General features: G+C 38.5%; 4 protein-coding genes across 10 annotated transcripts in view; 2 read left to right on the forward strand and 2 right to left on the reverse strand.

The window, feature by feature from the left end:
• Positions 1-12,006, forward strand: part of LOC115436304 (zinc finger protein 239-like) — a 105,433-nt gene extending 93,427 nt beyond the window's left edge. For 3 of the 7 annotated variants that reach the window (XM_030159144.1, XM_030159146.1, XM_030159145.1), the window contains exons 2-3: positions 8,716-8,976; positions 9,709-12,006. In XM_030159144.1, coding sequence (XP_030015004.1) covers positions 8,796-8,976; positions 9,709-10,469 — 942 coding nt within the window. In that variant the 5' untranslated portion in view covers positions 8,716-8,795 and the 3' untranslated portion in view covers positions 10,470-12,006. Of the gene's footprint in view, positions 1-2,659; positions 2,868-4,021; positions 4,108-4,689; positions 4,714-8,715; positions 8,977-9,708 lie in introns of those variants that run through there. The other 4 variants (XM_030159142.1, XM_030159141.1, XM_030159143.1 and 1 more) reach the window with 4 other exon arrangements.
• Positions 1-22,724, forward strand: part of LOC115436253 (zinc finger protein 883-like) — a 445,178-nt gene that overhangs the window by 207,175 nt on the left and 215,279 nt on the right. The gene's annotated exons all lie outside the window — the stretch shown is intronic.
• LOC115435234 (NACHT, LRR and PYD domains-containing protein 5-like) overlaps positions 1-22,724 on the reverse strand; it is a 753,056-nt gene that overhangs the window by 119,191 nt on the left and 611,141 nt on the right.
• LOC115436315 (zinc finger protein 239-like) overlaps positions 1-22,724 on the reverse strand; it is a 364,410-nt gene that overhangs the window by 61,604 nt on the left and 280,082 nt on the right. The window lies entirely within an intron of this gene.

Here is a 22,724-nt window from a genome sequence, read left to right on the forward strand (position 1 = left end):
ATTAAAGGACTGATGTTGCAGCAAGACCTTGAAAAACTTGTCCATGCATTCATCTTTAGTCGAGTTGACTACTGTAACAGTATCTTCTCTGGTCTGCCTAAAAAGTCTATTTGACGACTGCAACTGATCCAGAATGCTGCTGCTCGAGTCCTCACTAAGACCAAGAGAGTGGACCACATCAGCCCGGTTCTGAGGTCTCTACACTGGCTCCCTGTCTCTCAGAGAATAGACTTCAAAATTCTCTTACTAGCATATAAAGCACAGAATGGTTTAGGCCCAAAATACATTAGAGACCTTCTAGTCCAGTATGAACCATCCAGACCACTCAGGTCATATGGTGCAGGTCTGCTCTGTGTTCCCAAAGTCAGAACTAAACATGGAGAATCAGCGTTCAGTTTCTATGCTCCGTATATCTGGAACAAACTCCCAGAAAATATCAGGTCTGCTGAGAGTCTGAGTTCTTTTAAGTCCAGGTTAAAGACTCACCTGTTCACTGCTGCCTTTGAGTAAAAGGCTTTTGACTTTTTAAATTTTATATTCTCTTTGAAACTCTGCACTGCAACTTTTACTTTAATATGTGTGTGTTTTTATTTTTATTTTATTTTATTTTATTTTGATTTTATGTGTTGTTTTCTTACTCGCTGTTTTTAATCACCTTTTATATGTTTCTTTTATAATGTTTTAAATGTGTTTCTTTTTGTTTCTTTTATTTCAATGTCCTGTGTGAAGCACCTTGAATTGCCTTGTTGCTGAAATGTGCTATACAAATAAACTTGCCTTGCCTTGCCTTGCCTAGCTTGTAAAGGACTATGACAAAGGTGGTGTTAAAGCCCCAGATTTTGAATCTATGGTTGGCACATTTAGAATTAACTGGATTAAAGCCTGTGTATCACAGCCAAACTCCATGTGGATCCACATTCCAAGGTCTGTGTTTAACAAAATGGGAGATTTAGATTTTATTTTGAAATGTGATTTTGATGTGAACAGGATCCCCATCAAGATGTCCACTTTTCATAAAAAGACTCTGCAGTTTTGGAAAATGACATTTACCCACAATTTTTCTCCTCATAATTCAACTTTATGGAATAATCGAGTAATTACATTGAATAGGAAATCAGTATTTAAAAATGATTGGTACCAAAAGAATGTTATATTTGTTACAGATGTAATGGATTGTGATGGTAACCTTCTAAGATATGCAGATTTTGTGGAAAAATACAATATAGATTGTTCTATGAGTGAATATAACAAAATGTGTTAAGTGATCCCTTTACCTTTACTCCATCTGATTTGAAACTTCTTAAATTATAATACATTTGTACCAACATCGCCAAAAATATTGATTGGTGAATGTAATCTGTTTGAAAGAAAATGTAACAATAGATTCATTAGTACTATTTTGAAGTCAAGGTTGTATCATGATTATTAAAGAGAGATCAGACGGCAGACGCCCACCTCACTAACATCTTGTACATTGAACAAAGCACACTCTAAATTTATGAAATGGCCAATCCTACCAAAGGTTAAAGAAACTCACTTTAAAATAATAAACAGGATTTATCCTGTAGCAGAGTTCCTTCAGAAAAGATTTAAGTTTGAGGTGGATCAATGCTCCTTCTGCAATAACAGTGATGAAACCTTAGAACATTTATTTTTCTTATGTCCTGCATCACACGTTTTTTGGTCAGACATAAAAAATTGGATTTCACTAAAATGAATGATTTCCCATGTTTTGAATTATATCATATTATTTTTTACATGGATAATTTGGCCTCATCTGTTTCAGATATTATTAATATAATTTTATTATTAGGTAAATATTATATCCACTGTGCAAAATGGAAAAATAACAAGCCCTCCTTTTCTGGTTTTACAAATGAATTTAAAATGTTTGTCTTAGCCCTAAGAAAATTGGGGGAAAAAAACTGCAATGAAAATAAACCAGAACATTGATCATTACTTATTATTTTAATTTAAAAAAGTCTTCTATGTTGCATCTTTGCTCCTTTACTTTCATTTAAATTGCCTGATTATTTACACTGTATTGTATTTGAATGTATTTTTTTGCCCTTGCCGTCAATATCCCCATGATTTTTGTACTTTATTATATTTATGTTCATTTGTATAACTATATTATTGTCCTCAGTGAGAGGTTTTTTTTTTTTTTTTTTTCACAAGTTCAATTAAAAAAAAAAAAAAAAAAAAAAAAAGTCCCTACAGCGGCAGCGCACTGACGACGTTTTCGAGCTGCGACGCACAGACCTGCAGACCAGAGGGATGAACTGGAGTCGGAGCCGGCCGGTTGTGTGGAAATAAAGTTTCTCCGTGACCCTCTATGGATATAAGGAGGTCTGCATAGGAGCCCGTATTGTTTTCAGGTGGATCTACATGATGGAATGGAGCGAGTGTTGAGTTTGAGCAGCTGTGAGACGGAGGAGTTGAACATGGAGCAGCATTAGTCCGGAGATAGCCCCAGGCAGCAGAGCCACAACCAGGAGGAGGAGAGTCCCACGGCAGAGTGAAGGAAGTGTTCCACAGTCCGACTGGATAGAACAGCACAGGGAAAACTGTGGAGGGAGGGAGGGAGGGGGAGTGAGTGGGAAACCGGCAAAGGAGAAGAGAAACACAGGCAGCAGGTTAGAACTAGAACAGGTAACTCTAGTGCAGTGAAGCGGGGACGGTCACGTGACTTTGGATGGATTTCCTTTTCAGTCCTCGCGCTGCTTGAACATGCTCCGGTTGTTTAGTAAAGTTAAATGTTCATCCTGTTTTTTATTCCCATGTCTCCTGTTACAGTGGATGGAAATTCGGGCTGTCTGAGCTGCACTAACGTCCATGAGCAAAGTTCTATCCAACATCCCATTCTGGTGAGTGCACTGTGTTCTGTTTTCAATAAAACATCAGAAATAGCCGTGGGTTTCAGCTTTAGCCTTTGAATCACCGTGGCTGCTGCCTTCCATACACACAACAACAAAAGCACCTCCTGATTCTACCATACCGTGGTAAGGGTAATGTTCGACTGCCCTCTGGTGGTGAAACTGAATTGGTGCAAATCACTCCTGTCAACACATCCCTCTGTAGATCAGGGCTCTCAAACTCATTTTCTTTCAGGGGCCACATTCAGCCCAATTTGATCTCAAGTGGACCGGACCAGTAAAATAATAGCATGATAACCTATAAATAATGACAACTCCAGATTTTTGTTCTGATTTTAGTGCAAACCCCCCCCCCCCCCCCACAAAATTATGAAAATACTTACTTTTATAAACTATCCAAACAAAAAGCAGTGAATGACCTGAAAAAACTGAAATTTCCTAAGAAAAATAAGTACAATTTTAACAATATTATGCCTGAACTTATCATTTATACATGTGCATTATGGATCAGATCTACAAAGACCCTAAACACTTAGTAACAGGCAGAAAATTGTTAAAATTGTGCTGAATTTTCTTTAGCCATTTCAGGTTGTTCATATTTGTTCAGGTTATTCACATTTTATTGTTTCAGGATAGTTTGTAAATGTAAATATTTTCATAATTTAATGCTATTTTTTGCACTAACACAAAGACAAACATTTGAAGTTGTCATTATTTACAAACATAATGTAACTTTTTTTTTTTTTTCACATCAAACCAAGAAAATATGGAGTCATTATTCTTTGTAGGCCATTATGCTCTTATTTTACTTGAGATCATATTGGTCTGTATGTGGAACCTTAAGTAGAATTAGTTCGACAACCTTGACAGTGGAATTTTTGCACTTTGCAAAATCATCCTACAGGCCGGATTGGAACCTTTGGCATTTGGCCCCCAGGCCGCATGTTTGGGACCCCTGCTTTAGATGAAAACTGAATAATACCAACACTAGGCAATTACAGATTGTACTCATGCATCTAAACTGACCTCATTATCAGATGTTTACACATAAACCACTTTGAACATTCAACTCTGCATTAAGTGCATTTTTTGTTTAATCAAACAACATTTGTTACGTCTCTGAACTCATATAAACTCATTTAAAGATTCAGTCTATCAGGTGGTTTGACAGTGCGTCCTGATCTTCTGAGCACAGGTGATTGGTCACTTTGCTCAACACTGTCCTTAACAGGTGAGGTTGGTTCAGGCGTTGTGTTCTTGTAGTCCTCACACTGTCTGTCTTGTGTTCTTATTGTCTCCTGTGTACACAATAAACTCCTCCGCTTTCTCCTTAGTATCAGTCTATCTTCAGTTTGCACCTTGTATGATCTCGGCCTCACTTCCTCCAATACAGTTACTTTTTTGGCCCAGATGTTTGTATCTTCCACTCTGACTGTGTCATTGAGTACAAGTGGTTTTAAACTTTTGGTGGACTTGTCATAGCTTACTTTTTGTCTCTTTTGCAACAGTTTCATTTTGTCTTTCACTTGTTTGTGTTTCTTAGTAGTTGTATAAGGACCAGTGGTCCGTAGTTGTCTTCCCATAAGTATCTCTGCAGGAGATTTACCATGTTCTACTGGTGAAGCTCTGTAACTCAGTAGTGCCATATAGGGATCTGCCTTACTGTCCGGTGCTTTTTTGAGTAACTGTTTAACTATGTGTACCCCTTTCTCTGCTTTCCCATTAGACTGAGGATACAGTGGGCTTGAGGTCACATGTTTAAAGTCATATTCCTGAGCAAATAGTTTGAGTTCTCTACAGTTGTAATAAGGTCCATTGTCACTGTAAACAATCTGAGGTATGTCATGTCTTGCAAAGATAGATTTCATGTGTGTTATTACAGAAGTAGCAGACATGTTTAACAGTAGTGTCATCTCTGGATAGTTTGACGCATAGTCTATGACTAACAAGTAGTTTTTACCATCCAGGTGGAACATGTCTGTCCCTACTTTTTGCCGTGGTTCATCTGGAATGTCTGTTATTGTTAAAGGCCCTTTGGTTTGTTTTGCCTGGTGTTTGATGCATGTGTCCCAAGTTGTCTCCATTCTTTCTATATCTGTATTTATTCCTGGCCCATAGACTGCTGTTCTGGCTCTTGGTTTGCATTTCTCTATGCCTAGATGTCCCTTATGCAGTCTTTTTAACATCTCTTGTCTCAGTGAGTGTAGGATTATTACTGTGTCCTGTCTCAGTAAAAGTCCATTAACCACGCTTAGTGCTGCTCGTATGTTGTAGTTTGGTTGGAAATCACCTCTTGGCCATTTTCCATTTATAACAGTGTTATTACTTTTTGCAGACAAGTGTGTTTTTGTGTCTCCACTGTTATTTGTTTAGATTTCATGTCTGACATAGGAAGTGACTTAACTACCAGGTTTACATGTAAATTGACATCAGTCTCTGTGGAGCTTTGCTCTTTGCTCTGCGCTGTGGCCCGAGAGAGCATCTGCTAACACAGTGAGTTTACCTGGTGTGGAGATCAAGCTGGAGTCATAACGTTGTAGCTTCATCATGAGTCTTTGAATGTGAGGAGACATTTCACTGAGGTTTTTCTTTATTATGGCTATCAACGGATTGTGGTCTGTCTTCACCACAAATTTTGGTAACCCATAGACATAGCTGTGAAACTTCTCAAATCCATACACTAACCCTAAAGTCTCTTTTTCAATTTGGGTGGAGCAAGCTTCTGATGCAGTCGTTGCTCTTAAGGCATAGACCACTGGCCTCCAGTTGTCTCCATAAACCTGTAATAACACAGTTCAGATTCCATCCTTTGACCAGTCTGTGGTAGGCATGTAACAATATGAAAATTTCATATCACTATTATTGTGACCAAAACTATCACGGTTATCATTATTATCACGGGGTTTTTGAAATATGCTCAAAATATTCAAAAAGTATTTATACAGACACTCAAATAATTTAAGTTGTATTTAAAAAAAACCCCAAATATAATAACAGGCACAATGTACTTTCTGTTGCAGAAACATTCAAATATTAACATGTAAACATTAAACATACAAATAAGCATTAAAGATGGCACCTTATGGACATAACAGATATCTGCACTGGGGGGGGGGGGGGGATTGTTAGGATTTGATCAGTATCAGTGCCATTGTCCATTCTGCTTACCAGTCCGATTCCTCATCAGTTCCCCTAGTGATCCTTGTTTGAGTTGAAAAATAAGTAGTTGGACAGGTCATCGTGGAGTTTGTTTGACCATTCTCCATCTCAAATTATTCAGTGTCACACATATACACCACTGGACACACAAACAGAAAGTGAAACACAATCATATTTTCCTGAACTGTTTAATGAACAAATGTAAACATTCTGGAAGACTGAGGATTTTAAAACCTGTTAGGATGATCTGATCCAGACTGGTCAGTGGTTCACTCCTGGTGAGTGACAGACCAGTCCCTACAGTGTCATATGGTCCAAGTTCCTCTGGAGGTCAGTCAGTGAATTTACTGAAGTTCCTTCAGTTAGAATTTGAATTAGAATTTGAACATTAATACTAACCATCTGGAGTTTTACTGTGGTTTATCATTATACTGGTAATCGTTACATCCCTAGTTTGACCCAAAGACACTGGTGCTGAGTGGGAGCACGAACACCTAAAATTAACATTTACATTTGTCAGATGTATTACGTACCAAATAGGGATGCAACGGTACTCTGGAAAACCGTGTACCGTTTTGTCCGCACCGCATGGGACAACCCACCCTTATGGATGGCGGGATTTTGGTTTTGCAGTTGATTTTGCGTTGGCACTGTACATGCTTGTCCGTCTCTCTCTCTCTCTCTCTCTCTCTCTCTCTCTCTCTCTCTCTCTCTCTCTCTCTCTCTCTCTCTTTCTCCACTCAGTGTCTCTCGCTCTCGCTTTCTCTCTCCACTCAGTATCTGTCTCTCTCTCTCTCTCTCTCTCTCTCTCCACTCAGTATCTCTCTCTCTCTCTCCACTCAGGATCTCTCTCTCTTTCTCTCTCTCTCCACTCAGCATCTCTCTCTGTCTGTCTCTCTCTCCACTCAGTATCTCTCTCTCTCTCTCTCTCCCTCTTTCTCTCTCTCTCTCTCTCTCTCCATTCAGCATCTCTCTCTCTCTCTCTCCCCACTCAGCATCTCTCTCTTTCTCTCTCCACTCAGTATCTATCTCTCTCCACTCAGCATCTCTCTCTGTCTGTCTCTCTCTCCACTCAGTATCTCTCTCTCTCTCTCTCTCTCTCTCTCTGGACATGCATGTGAGCGTGCAGTGTGTTGAAACAAGACCACAAGCAAATTTCATGAAGTCCATTTGTAGCGTAGTTTAGTAACAGGAGTGTAACCGAGAGTGAGACTTAACTTTGGACGTCCGGCTCTGTTTTACTACAGAGCTTACATGACATTTTCACAACTTCTAACCTACTGTACTACTACTACAAATACAAGTACTACTAGTGGATGTACGACTACTATAAATACAAGTGTTAACAGTGGATATACTACTACTACAACTGCTAGTACAAAAGAACTCATTTGTACATTGTTGAATCTGTTGGTAGAGTGGAACCAGGCCAGAGTAAGAACCAGACCGACCTTGTTAGTGTGTGATGTCAGCCAGACCAAGTTCTCCAACCTGGTGTTTTTGTTGATCTGGATGTAACTGTTTGAAGAATGTGCCAACACTGGAGAGAACCTGACATTTTCAACATCTTTCAATATTTCTGTTATTATTTGTCATTTTCTGGTCTCATACACATATCTTCAGCACCTGCACTTTCTGCGGAGGCTAAAGAGAGCATACCTCAGCCCTCCTCATCCCCCTCACAAAGGCAGTGTACTAACCAGCAGCATATCTCTATGGCATGAGAGATACAGCGCCTCAGACAGAAAGGCACTGAGAAGGGTGATGAGGTCAGCTAAAAAAAATTATTGGGGTCGCACTGCCACCCATTGCGGACCTGGCCGAACAATGCTGCGTGTCCAGGGCAACAAAAATCACCAGGGACCCCACTCACCCCTGTCATGGACTGTTTTCTCTCCTACCCTCAGGCAGAAGATACCACAGCCTGCCATGCAGAACTATGAGGCTCCATTAAAGCTTCTACCCAACCACCATCAGACTTCTGAATAAATGCAAAAACTTTGGACTCTAACAATCTCCTAAAAAACATATAAATAACTCACACTTCCTTGTGCAATATGCTGAGCAGACCTCAGCCACACTGTTTACCTTTATTTATTTATCTATTTATTACAACTGTTTTGCACATACATCTTGCACGTGTGTGTGTGTGTATACATATATATATATATATATATATGTATATATATATATATATATACACACATATATATATTTATATACACATATATATATACATATATACATATATACATATATATATACATATATACATATATATATATATATATACATATATACATATATACATATATATATATACATATATACATATATATATATATATATATATATATATATATATATATATATATATATATATATATATATAAATGCATTTTATGGCCACAATAAAAACAATTACATAAAATGGCCATAAAATGCATTGTAATTTTGTTCTGCAGTGCATCTGTGATGTGATGTCTGACTGACAAAGAAATCTGAATCTGAATTTTAAGGAGAAACCATCAAATACTGGTTGTCTTGAAAATGTCTCATCGATTGCCTAACTAGGTGATTTTGTCTATCTGCTTAATCTGGTTCCAAACAGATGTTTGTTCTGTTCTGTTCCATTGCATTTCAGTGACTACCTCTACTGTTTCTCTGTGTTGTCATGTAGAAAGAAGACAAAGGTGGATTTGAACTGAAACCTAAAAGTTATATCTGGAGGAAGACGAAGCTCACCTGATTCCAGCAAACATGGATGGAAGACCCATCTGTGACCAGTGTGGAAAAACGTTCACCTCAGCAAATAACTTAAAAATCCACCATCGCATCCACACTGGAGAAAGGCCATATGACTGTGACCAGTGTGGGAAGACTTTCATCTCAGCAAGTCACTTAAAAATCTACCAACGCATCCACACTGGAGAAAGACCATATAACTGTGACCTGTGTGGGAAGACTTTTACCAGAATGAATGTGCTTAAAACCCACCAATGCATCCACACTGGAGAAAGACCATATGACTGTGACCAGTGTGGAAAGGCTTTCACATCAGGAGGTCACTTAAAAATCCACCAACGCATCCACACTGGAGAAAGACCATATAACTGTGACCAGTGTGAAAAGGCTTTCATCACAGCAGATGGCTTAAAAAAACACCAACGCATCCACACCGGAGACAGACCATATAACTGTGACCTGTGTGGGAAGACTTTTACCAGAATGAATGTGCTTAAAACCCACCAACGCATCCACACTGGAGAAAGACCATATGACTGTGACCAGTGTGGAAAGGCTTTCACATCAGGAAGTCACTTAAAAATCCACCAATGCATCCACACTGAAGACCATATTACTGTGACCAATGTGGGAAGACTTTTACCACAGCACATGGCTTAAAAGTGCACCAATATGGCCACACTGAAGAGAGACCATATGACTGTGACCAGTGCAAAAAAGCTTTCGCTTCGACAAGTAACTTAAAAAGGCACCAACGCAGCCACACTGGAGAAGTGTGAAAAGGCTTTCATCACAGCAGATGGCTTAAAAAAACACCAACGCATCCACACCGGAGACACATCATATGACTGTGACCAGTGTGGGAAGACTTTCACCACAATGAGTGTGCTGAAGGAACACCTACGCATCCACACTGGAGAAAGACCATATGACTATGACCAGTGTGGGAAGACTTTCATCTCAACAAGTCATTTAAAAAGCCACCAACGCATCCACACTGGAGAAAGACCATATAACTGTGACCAGTGTGAAAAGGCTTTCATCACAGCAGATGGCTTAAAAAAACACCAACGCATCCACACCGGAGACAGACCATATAACTGTGACTTGTGTGGGAAGACTTTTACCAGAATGAATGTGCTTAAAACCCACCAACGCGTCCACACTGGAGAAAGACCATATGACTGTGACCAGTGTGGAAAGGCTTTCACATCAGGAAGTCACTTAAAAATCCACCAGCGCATCCACACTGGAGAAAGACCATATTACTGTGACCAATGTGGGAAGACTTTTACCACAGCACATGGCTTAAAAGTGCACCAATATGTCCACACTGAAGAGAGACCATATGACTGTGATCAGTGTGGGAAGACTTTCACCACAATGGATGGACTAAAAGAACATCTACACATCCACACCAGAGAAAGACCATATAACTGTGACCAGTGTGAGAAGACTTTCACCTCAGCAAGTCACTTAAAAATCCACCGTCCAAACAGATTGTGGTCATCCTCTGCTCTCTCCCATCATCAGCGTCGATGTGAATCATCAACATCTGGACCAAACAGTACCTCAGCATCAGATGAGAAGAAGAAACACAGTGTGTCTGAACCAGCAGCACCAACTTCTTCTGACGCAAACATCAGACTTAAAAACCTCCAGATCAGGCTTCACAGGATCCAGATGTGAAGACAAACACCAGAATGACAGCAGTGTTTTGTTGTCCTCAGAGTAAAGAAGTGTGTTCTAATGCACCATCTTCACAAAACAGTGACATTACAGAAGCTTCATCTACCACCAGGTGAAATGTTCAACTAGTGGAGGTCAACAAGGACCTGGTTTCTATTCAGATACTACTTCTGATTGACTTTGTGGACATTGAATCAGTTAGAGGTCACATTAAGTGAAAATATTCTGGCATTAATGCATTTTGTTTTTAAAGATGACGGAAAATTCTGAAGGCCGTCTGTCATTTTGACAGATTACTGAGGGTAATCTACCAAAGAAAGGTTTCAAACAATACTGAACAGAACCTGGACCAGGATTCCTGGTCTGTCTGTGTCTGAACAAGGCATCAAACAGTTCAAAACAGCAACCTACCTGTATAGAATCATACAGAACCTGTATAGAACCCTACAGAACCTGCATAGAACCCTACAGCACCTGTATAGAACCCTACAGCACCTGTATGGAAACCTACAGCGCCACCGTTTACCTCTACACTGAAAACAACACTGTTACTTCTTTCTTTCCCCATTAGTTCACCTGTAGTGCCCCCTCTGTCCAGTTGGTGCCAGTGTGCATATTAATCAGTCATTAACAAGTCTTGTGTCATTGTTTAGCTGACTTTAGCCAAAATTGTATGCTACTTTGTTAGCACAAAATGTCAAGACAGATGAGACTCCTTAGTTATTTTCAAAAGTCCAGTAAATGTGATGACATTGATAAATATGATGAAAAAGAGGGACTAATGTGGTGGAGGATAAAGGACAAGCCAATAATACACCAGTTCTTATGGCATTTGGTGTTCTATATGTACACATTTACAACTTTTTGCATGTTATTCAACACCATTTGATGGCGTGTCAATTTACACCAAGATCTGTGCAGTTTAAGTTCATCCAACAAATTGTTCTACTCTTTCTTCACCACCAATTGTGTATGTGGGAATGAACTTGTGCTCAGCCTGAAGGAAACCATGTGTTGAATGTGTCAGAGTCCTGAATCCATGTGCTGTGGCATCAGTCATAAACAACATGGTGAACATCATATGGTTGAGACACAATGACTGATGAGTCATCAGCAGTTTAGTTCCACACCGAGGCTAACAACATGAAGGAGATCACATTCCAGTCCAGGAGGAAGTCTGTTTACCACAAAGTTTACCACCACCAAAGGAGATATGACTGACTGAGGATCAGATGATGTCACAACCAGTCAGTGCTCCATCTAGTGGTCCAATCTGGTACTGGTCGGGTCCAGTGTTTTCCTGAACATCCACCTGGTTTCAGCCTTTTTCCACTGGTCTAACCCTGACCTGCAGAGTGTGTTTGGTTTGATCGAAAATGTGTTGAACTTTTGGTGACTGTGGTAAAGAAGAACTGCTGGATGCATCAGAAAGTTCAGGACATCAGTAAAACTTTTACAAATATTTAGTCATGTTATAGTTGTGTTTTATTACCCCACCCCCCGAAGGGGAGGCAAGGACTATTGTTTTTGGTTCAGTTTGTTTGGTTATTATTTTGTTAACACACTAGCAGCAAAACTATTGGTTGAATTCATACCAAATCAGGTTTATAGATTGCCAGTGACCCAGAATAGATCTGATTACATTTTGGGAAACTTAGATCAAAGTTCAAATTTTTTATACATTTTTTAAATCTTTTTTTCCCCAATTTCCGTATAATGGGTGACATTTCACATGTCTGTAGCAGCAAAACTATTGGTTGAATTCATGCCAAATTGGGTTTATAGATTGCTAGTGACCTGGATTAGACGTGATTACATTTTGGGGAAAGTAGGTCAAAGTTTGAATTTTCAAGTTTCAAGTTTCTTTTTTTCTGCATTTACATTTCATGGGCAAAATTACAAATATCTATCAAAACATCAATTCTTGTCTCAATTTACTTCAAACTTGGCATTACAAGTGGAAATTAGCTTCAGCAATAACCTGGCACCATCATCTTTCCTTTTGTCTATAGATCAATGTATTGCTGTGCACTGTACCTGTTCAAATAAAATCATACCATACCATATATAGAGACAGTTGTTATGCTGACATCAGTACACGCATAGACATGGTGACATCAGCTGGATCAATGCCAAAATAAGCTACAATAAGTGCAAGGGGCAGGGTTTGTTGGGCCAGACACCACATGTTTTTTTCTCATTCACTTCAGACTGCATGTGAGTGCTATTTCTGCAAGGCTGTTCTACACCAAAACACATGATATTTAAGAATTATTTTTAAAAGAAAGTACCAGAGCAGCAGTAGTGTTCAAAGGAAAAAAGCTACATCAGCTGTGATGTGATGGAGTTTACACAGGAATTACACGATAACAACAGGGATAGCTGCATGTTCTATGTTTGAAAAAGGAATCAGAAGAACATTTGGCTCTATTAGACACAACACATATGAACTATACCATATATGGGCAAGTCAGGTGATGAGCGTATATGAACTATACCATATATGGGCAAGTCAGCTGATAATCGCATATGAACTATACCATATACTGGCAAGCCAGGTGATCAGCACATATGAACTATACCATATATGGGCAAGCCAGGTGATCAGCATATACACTACCAGTGAAAAGTTTGGACTCACTTGGTTTTTCTCTATTTTCATGACTATTTCCATTGTAGATTCTCACTGAAGGCATCAAAACTATGAATCAACACATATGGAATTATGTAGTTTAAAAAAGTGTGACATAACTGAAAGCATGTTTTATATTTTAGATTCTTCAAAATAGCCACATTTTGCTTTGTTTACTGCTTTGGACATTCTTCTCATTCTCTTGATGAGCTTCATGAGGTAGTCACCTGAAATGTTTTCCAACCGTCTTGAAGGAGTTCCCAGTGATGCTGAGCACTTCTTGGCCATCTGCAGTCCACCTCATGTCATTTAAATAAGAAGGTGAGTCCAAACTTTTGACTGGTAGTGTATGAACTATATAGGGATGTAATGGGACAGAAACACTTTGGTTCAGTATGTTTTCAGTTCAATATGTCTTCAATACGTTTTTGGTACAGTGAAGGAGAGTGTTTTTGAATGCCTCACAGTATTCCGAGGCGCTGTGAATGTAACCTCACAGTAACACCACAGCAGAGGTACGATGAAGGAGAAGAGAGGCTTCACTTGATTTTGCCAGTTAAAAGGGTTAAATTTTTTTTTTTTTTTTTAAATATGCTATAAAGAAACCTGTGGACTCTTTTGTGCCACAAAGCTGGAACAAAACCAAAAACCGACTGTGAAACTCAATATGCTTCAAACGTCTGACCAGGCTTCTGTGCCTCTGGTATACTCTGTTATCATGTTTTGTTTTGTTTTTTTGCAGATAAAGTAGATAAAATGCACAAAAATGAGTTAAAAAACTATAAAATAACTAGAAAAGCACTTGGAGAGTGCAGACCTCTGCCAAGGCAGATCAGCCCCCCCCCAGTGTTTGTTTTGTCTGTCTGTCTGTCCGTGTGCAAGATAACTCAAAAAGTTAAGGACAGATTTGGATGAAAATTTCAGGAAATGTTGGTACTGGCACAAGGAACAAATGATTAAATTTTGGTGGTGTTCGGGGGTGGGGGGGCCACGGGGGCCCACTGATCTGCCTTGGCAAAGGTCTGTGCTCTCTTTTCTAGAAAAGCACTTGGAGAGCACAGATTATTATGTTTTCATCTGAGTTTGTCTGTTTGGTGTTTTGTCTGTCTGTTAGCAAGATAACTCAAATAAATATGGGGGGATTTTGATGAAAGGAAAAGGAATTGTTGATACTGGCACAAGGAACAAATGATTAAATTTTGGTTATAATCGGGGTGGGTGGGGGGGTGTCAATGACTGATCTGCCTTGGCGGTGGTCTGCGTTGTCTGAGTGCTTTTCTAGTGCCATTTGTTATAGTCTTGCACCTTGCAGCTGGTCCCCAAGAACTCATAGTGCAGCATAGATGCATGGCTTTGTAAATAATGTTTTAAATAAACTTTTCAGAAGTTATTGGTGCTTTTATTTAGATGTCAAGACCTGTCTCACTCTGCCGCTGAAGTGTGATGGGATTTTGGGCACTAACAGTGAGTTTAAAATGGCAGTTTAGAGGCTGCATTATCGATACCTTGTCTTGTGTGACACATAATTCACCCACACTTATTCAAAAACGTGTAAAAAAAAAAATAAATAAATAATGTATGGACCTCAGTAGTTTACAAACCCTGGCTATGGCCCTGCACACAATTTTAGTTTAATAGCCTATAACCGGAGCTGGTTGAAGACTAGATCTTACTAGTCTCTAACCATAACAAATCTAGGTAGTGGGTTAGTGCTCACTAACTAAACCAGAAGCCATTGTGTGGATGGAATTATTAGTGACTTGTCTGTAGACTATATTGCTTTGGGTTAAATACAGATCTTTGAGAACTGAGTCTTTTGTGTTTATCTGATGAATAGATTAGATTATTCAAATAATCTGCAGGTTCATTTCAATTCAATCCATACACACAGTGATAATCATGAATATCGGCCAGTTCTGTCCTGTCATATTAGGGTGGGCTGGTTGAAATAACAGGTGGTTAGTATGTACAGATGACAGCGAAGCCCAGTAGTGTCCTGAAGGCTGACAAGTTGAATTTCAGTCTAGACTGCACTGAAAAGAAGTGGTTTGGGGGTTTATTTAAGAATGAGAATCACTTTATTGATCCCAAAGAGGAATTCAATAGTCAGGCAGCTTCTCTGTGTTCATTTAGTCTTTAACATAAAATAAAAATGAATTTAAAGTCCTTCATGCATATTTCTTTTAATTGGATGAGCTTGAAAAATAAAAGAATAAATACTAAACACATAAAATAAATTATTCTCACTGTGGCCAGAATTTATACAAAAAGAAGGCAGTCTACTCCAGTTCAAATTCAGACTGAAAAGTAGCACAACATAACAACCGCACAAACAACTGAAACTGGGCCAAAAGTAAAAATAAAATAATTAGGTTATGTTTTTTCATATTTAACAAACCAAAAAAGTCTGATTCAAATTCCATCTGAAAAGTGGCAAATGACATAGAAAACGGCAAATCTTTCTTTTTCATCTAAAATCCTGAAATTCAGACTCAAATGTCAGTAGAACTATATTCATACTATATAAACCAACAGGACAAATTCATTATAATAATTAGTATAATTTAGTGACAGAGATCGTTTCCCCTTCACTCAGTTTTTGTCCCTTCCTTGGGCGAAGATAGAGAGACTGTGTGTGTGTTTTACTGGTGTTGTGTTGTCCAGTGTGTGTGTTTTATGGTGTTGCTTTAGTCAGTGCATGCACACCAGGCCAGCTGTTCTGCAGGAGCCCAGAGACAGAGCACGTCAAATGCCACAGACACAGTAAAACTCTAATAGAGAGAACCGCAGTATTAAACAGAAACCCCGACAGGTGCAGCAGTGACCTCAATAGGTGCAGCAGTGACCAAGGAGGGTTGTTTATGTCTCTGCAGCTTGGAAATGGAGGACAGACACAGTGAGCTGCTGTATAAGTGAATGAAACACTTAGATGACAACCAATCACTGACGGAATAGGGCGGGCCATAAGTGGCCCATCCAATCATAAATAAGACCCAATAGTAGTGTAGTCTGTTGTATTTTTCTATTGGATAAACGTGTTTCCTTAACTTTTGATTGGGTGGGCAAGATGGACATTTGGTTGGGGTGAGCCCACCCCTGCCCATGCCCACTACCGGCCTCACTTTGAATCCTTTTAGTCCTAAAATCATTAAATATGACGCATGTTGAATATTTCCTATAGGAAATATTTAATGTCATTATTTTATTGTCATTAATGTCTGAAACTGGACTCAACTTTCATATGAATGTTGGTCTATTTTAAAGGACGTATGACTTTCCGTTTTCAACTGTATTCATGTGGTCATGTTATAAACAGCTTTAAACTAAACAACAGTTGATGAGTTGTAACAGTTGATGATTGTCATTGATTCCATTGACAGTGATCTGTGATTGATCTGTTGTTGAATTGATCAGGAACCAGATGTCAAATTAGTGCCATAAAAACCTGATTGATGCAACTGGGTTTGGAGATGAATGGACCACCATCTAGTGATTGCAGCTGTGGCTCAGTTGGTAGAGTGGGTCATTGGCGGTTTGCATCCTGGCTCCGACTGTCCACATGATGAAGTGTCCTTGTGCACATCTACTGGTGTATGAGTGTGTGTGTGAATGGGTGAATGTGAGGCTTTATAAAGTGCTTTGGGCACCATGAAGGTGTAGAAAAGCACTATATAAGTACATAGTGTAGTAGTAGTGAGGCTCCAAAGGTCAAGCTGGTGTTCAGTGTTTATCACAGATCATCTTTATGGGTCATCAACAGGAAAAGGCTGTACTTATGGACTTACTCACTAACTTTTTATTTATTATACAAATGTAACCCTGGAATATTGCTTGTCAGGGCTGTGGGTAAGGCGGGTTACAATGGGATTCTTGGTGTTGAAATGTTTTGCTATCTTCTGTGCTAATAATCACCAAACGGCAGGACAGTTTCAGCAAGCTTTATTGTCCGCAGCTCAGGACAACATACACTGATCACACTCCACCATGGACTCAACTCTTGTGTCACGCCAAAACAGGTCGTGCCACAAACAATAGGCAGGAGCCAAAATATTAAGAAAGGCAAGAAGAAACATAATAAAAGAATATATAATATAAATTGACTACATAATTAATGAAATAATAAGCAAATTACAACATAAACAAATGTCAAAATAATAAACAAAAATTAATAATTTGGAAATAAGATAATATTCAAATTAAATGTTACACAAATTACATCTACACACTATCAAATGTGTGTTATTTGCAGATGACACACACATATATTTTGTTCTAGTGTGGAACTGCAATAGCTTTTGGAGGTGGTCACAAAGGAAATAAAGACAGTAAAATAGTGGTTTGATAGAAATAAATTGACTTTAAATGTGAACAAATGTACATTTATGTTATTTGAAGAACAAAGGAGAAATCCAGAAGTAAAGGTAAGTGTAGATAAAGTAAACAGGGTCAATGAAATTCAATTTCTTGGTGTGATCTTGGACACAAAACCTGGAAACCACACATTAAATATGTCCCGGGGAGGTCGGAACGAAGCGAAACAAGACCAAACCCCTATCCTTAAACCACTGTATAGGTTCTAATGGGCATGAGTTTGAGTGGATTTGAGTTCCTGTGCTGAATTGTGGGGAAAAACATTGAAAACCAACAGACAAACTATATTTACAATGAAAAAAGGCCATTAGACGGAGGAATAATGCAGGATCTACAGACCACACACATAAACTTTATGATTATAAACTCTAAACCTTCCAGATGGGATTCAGTTGAAAACTGCACAACTCATATTTAAAGCAAGACGTAACTTAATTCCACATAAAATGCAGAAGTAGTTTTCATAGACAGAAGGAGGATAGAATCTAAGAGGGAAACTGAATGTATAAATGCATAGTGTCAGAACAAATGAAAAAGGATGAGTTTGAATCACAGGAGTTCAATGATGGAAGCGATGAAATAAAGCCAAGTACAAACATCAGCCAGTTGAACGGGAAATATGAAATACCATTTTACATCAACCTAAGGATGAGGAACAGCAGTTGAACCCAGGATAGTGATGGAAGGGTTTAAAGAAGGAAATCCAGCGGATGGTTTGGTGCTCTTGAGTTTTCTCTGGTCTAGAATAACTGCAGTTCTTTACCAGTACCTTAGTGCTGACCTGTTTGTGTTTGGAATGCACTGGACAGATTAGTGATGGACATTTGGGGGAGAGCATCAGCTGGGCTTCTTCCTCCTCCATTTCACACATATAGTGTTTTTGAGGAGCCACAACCAGGTAGTTTTACATTGGGTGTGGTTTTTTTTTTTTTTCCTTTAATTTTTCTGGACTGTTGAGTTTAGATACATGATTTCTCTTTGCTTTTGGTTCACCTTTATATTTTATTTGTCCTTCTGTTGGAAATAGAGTTCATTCATTCATTTAAACAGTGCTGGTCAAACTGAACATGACGTCCACCACTACCACAGTTACCATCACACACTAGTTCCATGAGTGACAGAATCCATCCTGTACACATGGATTTGAATGTTCTCTGACACTCATCAGTCCACTTGTGTTCATCTAGTGCAGGGCTGTCAAACATGCGGCCCAGGGGCCAAATGCAGCCCGCCAAAGGGTCAAAACAGGCCTGTGGGATGAATTCATGAAATGCAAAAATTACACTGAAGATATTAACAGTCGTTATAGTCCAGATTCTGCATACAGACCAATTCCATCTGAAGTGAGTCAGTTCAGAAAATACGATCAGAATAACCTCGAAATGCTCACAACTCCAATTTTTTTCTCTCTGTAAATGTCAACATTTTCATGGAATTTTCCTGTATTTTACTGTATTGTACTGAGGATTCATCCCAAAGTCAGTGGGATCCAGTTTGAGTTCTAAATGTGGTAAAGTTGGACCCAGATAATGGTTCCTATCAGTCCATGAAGTAACGACAGTAGAAACTGTTGTAAACATGTTCTCTGTTCTGACTCCTCCTCCTCTCATCCACTTCATGCTGGCTGCATTTCTACTTCCTCTTCAAACGGCAGCAGCTGAGTCTCTGCATCTCTCCATGAAGGTAATGCTGGAACTGTTTGACTCTCACCTCCTTCACTGTGGGTTCTTTACTTCAGTAAAAACAGTAGAAACTGGATGAGCTTTAATCCGTGTGTTGGAGTCCGTCTGAAGTGACTGTGATGAGACCAAGCCTCAGAGTAGAAGCTGATGTGAAGCTCAGTGGTTGAACTCAGTGTTGTTGTTGTTGTTGTTGATGATGTTACTGAGGGTCAGGGTTTTTCTCCTCACTGGTCCTGGTCCATAAAACTCCTCTGGACTATTTCCATGAGACTGGACCATCTCTTTGTGCTTTGTTAGCGTAAAGGTGAAAAGTTAATTTCTGCTAAGAGGTGTGAGATACTGAATAAAAGGTGACCAAGTTTTTTCAAAGAGTGTGAGTTTATCCATAAGAGTATATACATCTAATTCTTTCTAAGTGGAGTATGTTAACGAGGTCATGAAGCCACGTCTTTGGTGGCTGCTTCTTTCTTTTTCCAATGCGTGAGAAGTAACTTCTTTGCAATAAGACTGTAAGAAAGGAAACATTGCTGGAAGTTGTTTAGTTTTTTAACATCATCTGATGTTCCCAAGATAATAATAACTGTATGCCAAATGTTTTAGATAGTAAACTGAAGATATTAAGCCAGAATATCTGAACTTTGGTACATAGAGCAAAGCTGTGGAGCAGCGTTTCGTCTGCCACAAGACATCTGTCACATGTAGGGGATATCTCAGGGTGTATTCTGTGTAATCTCTGATGGTGTAGAAATTTTAATTGGATTAGGTCAGTGGTTTCCAACCTTTTTTGGCTCGTGACCCCATTTAAACACCAGAAATATCTGGCAACCCCAGACATTCAAAACAGAGAAATTTTTTTTTGCAAAAATTAATTTGTTTTTGATCATGTAATAGTTTGCTATACTATGTTGCAAATAAACATTAATTTTAGACAACATGTAGTCTATATAATGTATATTTTTATGGACGGAGGCAGAAAAGCCAGGTGTAGATTACTGCGCAAAAGGGAGAATTTTATTTTCCTAGGTCAGGATATGTACAGTCAGTCCAGCTTGGATTTACAAGGCTGACAATTAATACTGAACAAACAAGAACTCAAACTATGAATTATGAAAGAGCTGCAGCATCTGAAACTGACCACAATGAACATTTAAAAGATAAACAGTACCACAGTGCTTCAGTTTCAGCTTCAGAGTTTGTCATCTCTTTTATGGATTGTGATTGTCTCTCTCAAATTACAACATATTTTTTATTAGTAAGTTTTTTTTGTTGTTTGTTTTTTTTAATCAATTAGAAATTTCAGGCAACCCCATTTGAATTCCAGGTGACCCAATGTGGGGTCCCGACCCCAAGGTTAAAAAACACTGAATTAGGTGGTGCGTAGCATTATTAGAGCATCAATGAGTTTGTTCCAAGCTCTCTTTCCACAGAGTCTGAGATCTCAGTGCCCATCTTTTCCTCTCATTTTGTTTTTATTAGAATGGAATTCACTGGACTGATAGATTACAAGGAGTCATATACATGAGATAGCGGTTTTTCTGAGGAAGATATGGGCCAGAGACATCTATCAAGACAAGAGTCTGTGAAATATTCAAAATGTTGCAGATGTCTTCTTACATAATCTCTAATTTGCAAATATCTAAAGAAAGTACTTCCTGGTAGATTATGTTTACTCTGTAATTGTGTAAAGGATGCAAAAGTGCTTTAAATGTACAAGTCTCCTACTGCGCAGATGCCTATATTCTTCCAGAGAATTAAAGTGTGTCTAAAAGGATGGTGGAAAGGAAGGTTTTCCAGTGATAGGTAATGTGTAAAATATGGGTTTCAACTTAAAGTGTGATTTAATTTGTTTCCAAATGTGCACTGTACTGTGAATCATCACATTGCTATTATATACAGATTTCTCAGTAGTATAAGGTACTAGAAGGATGGCACCTATAGAATAAGGTTGACATGCCTCCTGTTCTAATTCAAGCCAGTTTGGTGGAGTTACTGTGTCAGCTAATCAATATGCCATAATCCAAATTTGTGAAGGCCAAAAAGTTTGGGAGTGCCAAACCCCTTCTAATTTAGATTTACAAAGGTGTTTCTTACTAGTTCTATGAGTTTTGTAGTTCCATAAGAAAGGGAGCACAATCAAATCTATTTTTTTAAAGAAGGATTTGGCAAGAAACACTGGAATATTCTGAAATAGGTATAGCAAATGATGTAAAAAAAAAAAAAAAAAAAAAAAAAAAAATCATTTAATAGCATTTACTCTGCCCAGTAAAGATATTGGCAAGGTCCTCCAAAACTGTTCATTTTGACTGTAATTTAGACGGTAGAAGTAGGAAATTCTCCTTAAATAAATAGGAGTGACACTTTGTGATCTGAATTCCTAAATAAGTGAATTGTTGTGGTGATAAACTAAATGGGAGGGTCTGTAACCAGTCAATATTCTGCACATGAACAGGCATTTGCTTGCTTTTATTCCAATTTATCCTATAGCCAGAAAAGGTTCCAAATGAATAGATTTTTTCAAGTATTTGCAGAATCGTGATTTGTGGCTGACAGATAAATAGGAAAACATCATCAGCATATAATGAAATTTGATTTATAGATTTTTGTGTGTTACATCCATGAATAAAGGGCCTCAAGGGGTTCTCTATATAGATTAAAATGGGGGACAGTATTTGATTTGCAAGTATCTGTGCACAAGGATTATTATAGAGAAGCTTTACCATCAAAATGAATTTTTCTCCAAAATGAAATCTTTTTAAAATTTCAAACAGGTAAGGTCACTCAACTTGGTTGAATGCCTTTCTGCATTGAGTGACAGAAAGGCTAGTTCTTCTTTGACTCTATTAGTTGAATAAATGATGTTAAATAAATGTCTATGGTTGAAAAAAGAGTATCTACCTGGTATAAAACCAGTTTGGTCCAGGTGCATTAATTTACCTAAAAGGGGGCTCAGTCTATTAGCCAAAATTTTAGAAAATAATTTCCATCCTGTCTAAGCAGAGAAATAGGACAAAAAGAACCCACGTCTTCTGGGTCTTTAGCCTTTTTGTGCATCACTGTAATGAGCGCTTCTGTTAGGGTGGGAGGAAGGACACCATCAGAGTGGGCTAGAGTGAACACTTTATGTAGATATGGGCAGAGAATTTTGTTAAATTTTTCATACAGCTCACCTGGAAGGCCATCAGGACCTGGGGCTTTATTGCTTTTAATTGAAGTGATGGCTTTTTTAACTTCAGTAGAGATTTCTGAGTTCAGCTGAGCAGATTCATTTTTATCTAACTGAGAGACATTGCATTTATCCAACAAATCCTGCATAACCGTATAGTCTGTATTGTTTTTGGACGTGTACAAATTTTTGACAACTTGGATAAATCAATCATTAATGTCCATGGGTTTCATCAGAATCTCACCTTTATCAGATTTAATTTTATGTATTGTGCAATCACTCTCCTGTTTTCTGACTTGTGGGGCTAAAAGTCCTTGTGGCTTGTCATTAAATTTAAAAAAAATGTTTGGTAAATAAGAATGCCTTACTAACCCTTGCTGAGAGTATCTTGTTATATTCATATTTTA

This window comes from Sphaeramia orbicularis, chromosome 16 (assembly GCF_902148855.1).
Source record: "Sphaeramia orbicularis chromosome 16, fSphaOr1.1, whole genome shotgun sequence".
In the NCBI taxonomy this organism is placed as follows: domain Eukaryota; kingdom Metazoa; phylum Chordata; class Actinopteri; order Kurtiformes; family Apogonidae; genus Sphaeramia; species Sphaeramia orbicularis.